Below are 7,612 nucleotides of genomic sequence, written 5' to 3'. Positions count from 1 at the left end.
CATATATATGTATATGTGTGTATGTACATGTTGAGAAAAGGAAGTTATACAAATATAGACCAGCTCCTAACTGGATAGCTCCATAAATTTTAATTTGTATAGATTAAGCTCTTAAATGTCAATTACATCGACAGTGAGGATTGGTGATAGGGCAAAATTTCAAATAACATTAATTCACAAAAGGAGAACCATGTATCAGGCATCTAAGACCCAGAACAAAATCATACCCAATGTGAATGGGGGCGGGGGGCAGGGGTGGAGGGGGCATGGAGTGGACATCCAACGCCCATCTGTAGACAATCAGACATCCCCTCACTGAAGGGGCACAAAGAAGAGTGAGCCAGAAGGGAGCAGTGTAGCACCGATGAAACACACCACTTTCCTCTAGTTCTTTGGTGATTCCTTCCCCCCATTATCATGACCCCAGTTCTACCTTACAAATCAGATTAGACCAGAGCATGCACACTGCTACAGATAAGAACCCCTCAGGGCCAGCAAGGAGAGCAGAGATACCAGGAGGATTAGGGGAAGGTGGGGGTAGAAAGGGTGAATCGATCACAAGGATCAACCTAAAACCCTCTCCATGGGGGACAAATAACAGAAAAGTGGGTGAGGGGTGACAGAGGACAATGTAAGATATGGAAATAATAATCTATAACTCATCAAGTGTTTGTGAGGGAGAGAGGGCAGGGGAGGGAGGGGGAAGAAATGGGGAGATGATATCAGGGGCTCAAGTGGGAAGAGAATGCTTTGAAAATGATGATGGTGGCATATGTGCAAAGGTGCTTGACACACTTGATGAATGTATGGATTATGATAAGAGATGTAAGAGCCCCCCAAAAAAAAGAATAAAAAAAATAAAAAAAACAAAAAGCATGCAGAAATCCAAAAAAATAATAAAAGGAGAACCATGCCTATAAATTTAATACATGACATATTAGAGCAAAGAGGGCATTAAATTAGTAAATAAATGATGGTCTTGGGTCACTTTTCATTGAGCACCCTCAAAGCAAGGGATCCAAACCAAAGTCCAATGGCCACCAAGCTGATCGCCTTGGTTGGGGTCACAGTCCTGTTTCCTCTCACACTCGGGGGTTTCAAGGACTGTAGTGGCGTCGAGGAGTATACTGGGGTTTGAGATAATATTTAAAAGAGTTCATTTAGTGGGGTCTCCACATTCAATCTTTTTGATGTGGTCTATGAAGGATGTTATGTGCCTTGGAAGATCAGAGTCTAAAATCACAGTAGTTTATCACATACAGCTTGGGGCTAAAGTATCTAATTAGGAACATAGTACCAGGCTCATTATCCCCTAGGTTTCTATGTAAGTATCGTTAAGCAGCCACCACCACCCCCACACCCCCCCCCACACACACATAGGAAGCTGCTCCTTCCTGTTTACCCACCCACAGAAATATAAACACCTCCTAAGGAACATAAATGCCCCCTCCTCGTCATCTTGACTTGTCTTTCCACTAAGGTTCCCATCTCACTCTTGTAGGCGTGTCTGTGGATTTGGCGTGGGCTTGTGATGTCGTATGGCAACAAATGAATAGTCTTCTCCCTTCCCCCGCTTCTTGAAAGAGTAACCTCCACTAAGGTGAGGTCTCCCCTGCCGATGTGGGTTTAAACATGTTGCGACGTGTGGCTCTTTGTCTGGGAGACTCGATTAGAACTGTATATGGCTTGGGAGCAGAAGCCCACCTTACCCTTACAGGCAAGGACTCATACAATATGTGTCCTTTGGTGCTTGATGAATTGCCCTCAGCTGACTGGTTTCCAGGTCCTTCTATGCCGTGTGATATTTCATGCTTTCAAATAGGATACGTTTCTAATAGTGAAACAACTGAGTGAAAAGGTGAACATTTTAAAAGTTCTTGGAACATATTATGGCATATTATGAAGTTTTTTCAAAGTTTTCAGCCTCACTGGTATTGTCTCGCCTATCATACCCCACACTTATCAAAAATGAGAACCTGTTCTTTCTACAACATGGGGTCCAAGGGAACTGACCCCACAACACCATACTCTGGCCATGATTTCTGAGGAACTTACCGAGCTGAGGTGGAGGGCATAAGAGACAAGTTAGAGGGATGTTTTGGGAAGTGTTATTAAAGGCCAAGAACAAACTGGCAGTACATTGGTGTGGGGCTTAGGGAGACGCAGGTGGGAAGAGAGCACAGGGCACTGACATCTACTGGATACCTTCACGGATTCTATTTCTCTCTCAACTATTCAATAATAAAGATAGTTCGATGCTGGTTTCCCACTGAGGAAACTGAGGCCCAGAAAGAGTCACATGGATGATCAGTGGCCAAGCCAGGATTCCATCCAGCTCTCTGACTCCAGGGGCAGCCACGGCATCTTGTCTCGTCCTGGTGCTCTCAGGAGAGCAGCACCGGGAGGTACGGGGATGACAGGGCCGAGGACAAAACATCAAGGTCAAAACCGAAAAGGTGGAGGAGAGACAATGTTTATGACTAATGCCCATGTCTGGGAAGCGATGAGGGCTGGTGCTCCAAACGGGGGGAATGAACAGTGCTTCTGGCAGAAGATCACATTCTCCAGGGGTGGTGCATGGGCTCAGCACTTGTGGCATGCCACTGAACTGGATAAACGGATTGATTTCAACAGGTACCACAAACCACAGCAAACATCCCTACCGAGCCCCACATCACCCATGTGAGGTGCTCACAGAGGCGTGCGGAGCGGAGAAATCAACAGCTGCATTTGATGGCCAAAACCCAGGAGGGGAGGCAGCAGTCCAGAACCAGTTAAGTGAGAAAGACCAGGTCACGGGTGGAAAAATGATAAATCTGTGGTTACTTCAGATTACTGTGCTGCTCTTTAATTTTGGAATAAATGATATGTTATGTGAAGGCGTGGCTTAATTTTTTTATTGATTGTGGGTAAGGCAGGGTAATTAAATTTTACAACATCTATTCACAGGACAAACAAGCACCTCAGTAGGTATGGTACTGATTTGATCATGAGGTGGATGGGAATTAGAGCAGTGAGTTCCTGGCTGGTGTATCATGGAAAACAGAAGTGGGGTTCAGCGTTGCGTGTTGGTTGCGAGTGGCAGGCAATGGCAAAGATGAGGTGACAGAGGGTGTTTGGGGAGGGGGAGGTTTGTGGCTGTGGTGAATAGAGCTCAATACAAACACGTCTCTCTCTGAACTAGAGATCATGGCTCAAGCACCCATTTGCAGTGTTGATGGAGCCAGTACTGAAGCCACTTGGAATCATACCAAAGTTAAGGCTAGTTTAGCGAGGCCCATAGGCAAAGGGCATCGACTATTCAATGTACTTCTGGCTATGTGTGCTAACTACACGTTAGGGACTAAGTTTGTTTGGTTCGTTTTATAATATGCCTCCCACAAACTGGTACGCAGTCCGTTTATAGTGGAGCCTCTGGGTGACGCAAAGGTGAAGGAAGGTGTTCACCTATGAGCTGATTGATTTGGAGGTTTGAGTCCAGAGGAGTCTCAGAAGAAGGACCGGGTGATCTATTGAGAAGTCAGTCATTGTAAACCCTGTGAAACATCGTTCTCTGGCACAGGGGGTCCGCATGAGTTGGAATCAGCTTGGTGGCCCCTGGGATGAATGGAAATTCAGAGTCATTTACAAATCAGCATGAAGTAAGGCATTGGGTTTGGAATTAAGAAATAAGGTTGATTTATTTTTGGCCTGGCTAGGCGAATTTTTCTCTGCAAATGGTAACTTGCTCTTGAGAGAGGAGAGGGTGTAAGCAGTATGTTGAATTTGAAATGCATCATAAGACAGAAGATTATTTTTCTTGGCCCATGCAGCCCTGATTGTTGTAGCTTGTTGATGTGGACCTTTTAGGCGCTAATAGCTGACTGTATCCTCCACAACCACCCATACCCTCCAGTCCTCTGCTCAAGTCCTGTGATGAAATAAAGCACTTCTAGATCTATCATTGTCACCTTCTTAAGTAACAATCAGATCATTGTGAGACACTAAGAGAGATGGACCAGTGAGAAATGGATTATCTCCTGACTGATAGGGCCGAGGCTTGAGGAAGAAGGGAAGAGTTGGCATTACATGGGTTCATTTAGAAAAATACTCTGACATTTAGCTCTAATCCTTAGATTTTCTTTGAGGTGGAAACCCAAACAGCTGAGCCTGGAAGCAAGGGCTGAAAACCACCATCATCCTCATAGTAGAAAGTCTAGTCCATGAGAATTTCTTATATGGGATCTCGTCTAGCTGACATCAGCCATTCCTGTCCTGTCCTCCTTCTTCATACATTCTCTGTTTAATTAACGACTGGACATTCGTTCTTAAAAGCGTGCTGCCTGTGAAATGAAGAAGCCTTGGCCAAGTGTCGTGGTGAAGCACTGGGCCGCCAGCGGCAAGGTCGGCAGCTGAAACCACTAGCCCCCTGCAGGAGAAGAAACCAGATTTTCTACTTCTGTACAGAGTTAGAGTCGTGGAAACCTCTGCCCGTATGAGTCAGAATCAACTCGATGACAATGGTCTCTGTGGGTGTTGTTGTTGTGACTCTGCCAGGTGTTGCTGTGTGTAGGGCTTATCTATCCTCACACTACTTATTACAAAAGCCAAAAACACAAAACTCACCGCCACTGAGCCAACGCCAACTTAAATGACCCCGTGGGACAGAGGACAGCTGCCCTGTGGGTTTTTGAGGCTGTTAATCTTTACAGGGACAGAAAGCCTCACCTTTATCCTCAGAGCACCGGTGGGTTCGAACTTCTGACATCTGTGGTTTGCAGCCCAACACATAACCCATGACCCCTCCAGGGCTCCTTTTCTCCACTGGACAGAGGAGATGAAAATAAGAGCAAAGCAAAATACAACTTGCTGCGCTCGAATCCATGCCGACTCCAGGTGACCTTGAGGACAGATAAAAACTGCCCTTGTGAGCATCTGATAAGGCACCTTTTTACTGGAGTTGAAAGCCCCATTGATCTCCCATGGGAATAGAGCATGGGGATAGAAAGCCCCAGCTATTTCTGCCATGGATGATCATGTGGTTAGCAGCCCAACCTGTAACCACTACGCCACCCGGGCTCCCATACAGATGAGACGAAGCTTTCTGCTCCTGTGAAGAGATTCAATCTCGAAAACTCATAGGGCCAGTTCCGCCCTCTCCTACAAGGTTGCCAGGAGTCATCTGCTCACTGGCAGTAAGTTTTGAGTGTTGAGCTCACACCACTTGTAAGGAGCATGACTGACATTTGAGCCCTGGCAGCTTGGCCGAAGAGGACACTTTTCCAAACCCTAATTCTACTCACCCAGGCTGTGCCACATGAGAGTCCGTAGAAGCTATTCTAATAATCATATGTGTTTGTATGATGCATGTGTGTATAACATGTATTTATCATTCATATATGAAGGGGCTTCAAATAGTTCATGGAAAATTTTTTATTATCTTTTCATTCCTTTTTTCACGAACTTTTTGAAAGCCTCCTTGTATTTCCTTACAAAGATATGCTTTATACCCTTCAATAAACTCGCTCTTTCTGTTCAAACCTTTAAAAATAAGATATGCTTTAGAGATAGAATTTGCATATAGATCTGCTCATCTAATACACATACTCTTCACTTTATCAATTATCTCGTTAAGTGACACTTCACATTTATGACAAGCGTGAAAAATAATGACTGCCTAACTGCTGTGCACATCAACAATGTATGTCTGGAGTAATGAGTGCAGAGGTGCAAGGTGAGAGTCAAGCTGGCTGTGAAGGTTAAGGTTATGTATCCACTTGACTGGGCCGAGCTTCCCCGTGCTTCGGTAGCTGTGCAATACTAGAATTTGGCGGGTGCTTAATGATGTAGTCATCCTCCATTTTGTGACCTGAGGTGCTCAGCCTGCATTATCACATAATGCTGGTGCTAGAATGACAACTTGGGCTTTGGCACTAACAATGCTGATAAGGGAGGAGTGGGTGCCACTGTGAGCAAGCATTTTTCACACAGATACTATTGATGGGCATCCTTGCATATTGAAGCATCTGGGAGTATCCACTTTAAGAGCTTGCATAACCCTGGCTACTTCAGGACAGCAGCGGCGTCGGTGGCTTTTATTGCTTTTGTCTGCTTGCGCTTCCCTTTTTAGATAAACAGACAGCTTTGTGACTACGCGTGCTTGATTTGCAAAAGGATCTGCTTTCCTGTATTTAAGATATTGGAAAACATGCATGCATGGATTTGCTTCTTATACAGTACAGGATTCTATAAGGGGGCTTCAAAAATTGTGGGAAAATATAATTAAGCAATAATGGTTCCTTGGGAACAAGATGTGGGTGGGGAGGGATAGGGAGCCAATAACAACGAGTTCAAGCGTGAAAACAAATGTTCTGAAACTGTGGAGATGGTTATGCAACTCTTCTCAATGTGATTGAACAATTGAATTGTATGATGTGTGAGTTATATGCCAATAAAACCATTGGGAGATAAAAGATCATGGAATTTTTCCGCACATTTTTGAAGCTCCCTCATACTTGGCCAGGTGAAGCCCCGGGTCCTGAGCTGTATCTGGCTCTCTGGTTATCCTACGAGTATCCACTTGATTGGGCCGAGCTTACTTTTCTTTGCTACACAGGAGCAGAGACTTCCAACGGCATGTGTTCCTATGCTGGCCCGCAGGCACTTCTTAGAAGTCTTCCAAGAGTCATTGCTCTTAGAGTTGACTCCAGTTTGTCATCTTTGGGGTCATCTCCTTCCCAGATCAACTGGAGCCAGTGGCCCCTCCACATGCTACTCAGAACCATGGGCCTCAATTACAACCTCAACTACCCTGGCTCTGCCAGAACCAGAACCAGAACCAGGCACAAGAGCCCCGCTGGAGAGCATTTAGCGCTTCAAGAAGATGCTTCACCTCCTTCTCAGCCAGGATGGGCTGGGGGTGATGCTACTTGGAGAGCGGTCTTCTCTGCTCCCGCAGACTGCACGCCCACTCCTCGGCTCCTCGGTAAGAACGGCCTTGCAGGTGAGCAGGTCCGTCCCAGACCCTGAAGGGGTTTGACGGTTTCACTGTCATCATTCCCCTCCATTAAATGCAAATATGAAAGGATCAGATGTACCCCGCCCCCCTCTAAATATGTCCTCCATCTAAATCCGACCAACTTCTTAGAGATTTGGAGAAGGAAGCTGCCCCTTATTTCATCCAGCTCAAGTGTAAACAGGGAACGCCGAGTATGCTCCACACAGAGGTGAGGTGCCAGCATCTGTCCTGGAGGAGGGACCCTCAGTGGTCCCAAGAGGGGCCAGCCTGCAGGTGGACGTTGACCTTGGTCTCAGGATCCTTTTTTCCGCCTTGAGGAGGGAGAGTCCCGGGGCATTTACCTCCCTGCTCCTCTGTGGGGACAGCTCCAGAAATGTGCTGTCCTAGGTGAGATAATCAGGCATCCAGAGCCATCTCTGCCCAATGGAACTGAAGCCCTGCTGAAAGACGCAGCACCACAGTGGGAACCAGATAGGGCCTGCTCCAGCCAGATTCGCAGAGCCCATTGGGCATGGGAGTAATTCCATGAAGGGCCCCTACACACACACACACACACACACACACACACACACACACTCCTACACTCCACTACCAGCCCTATCAGTGAGGTTCGAG

General features: G+C 46.2%; 1 protein-coding gene across 1 annotated transcript in view; it reads right to left on the bottom strand.

The window, feature by feature from the left end:
- Positions 1–6,042: 6,042 nt before the first annotated feature.
- CRNN (cornulin) overlaps positions 6,043–7,612 on the bottom strand; it is a 14,869-nt gene continuing 13,299 nt past the window's right edge. Inside the window, exon 4 of the mRNA XM_045295633.1 lies at positions 6,043–6,101. Within this exon, the coding sequence (XP_045151568.1) occupies positions 6,043–6,101 (59 nt within the window). The remainder of the gene's footprint in view (positions 6,102–7,612) is intronic.

Source organism: Echinops telfairi, unplaced genomic scaffold, assembly GCF_000313985.2.
Source record: "Echinops telfairi isolate 266 unplaced genomic scaffold, ASM31398v2 ScPeMD7_5805;HRSCAF=6673, whole genome shotgun sequence".
Taxonomy (NCBI): domain Eukaryota; kingdom Metazoa; phylum Chordata; class Mammalia; order Afrosoricida; family Tenrecidae; genus Echinops; species Echinops telfairi.
Note: the sequence above shows the minus strand (reverse complement) of the source record. Positions and strands in the feature narration are given on the sequence as shown.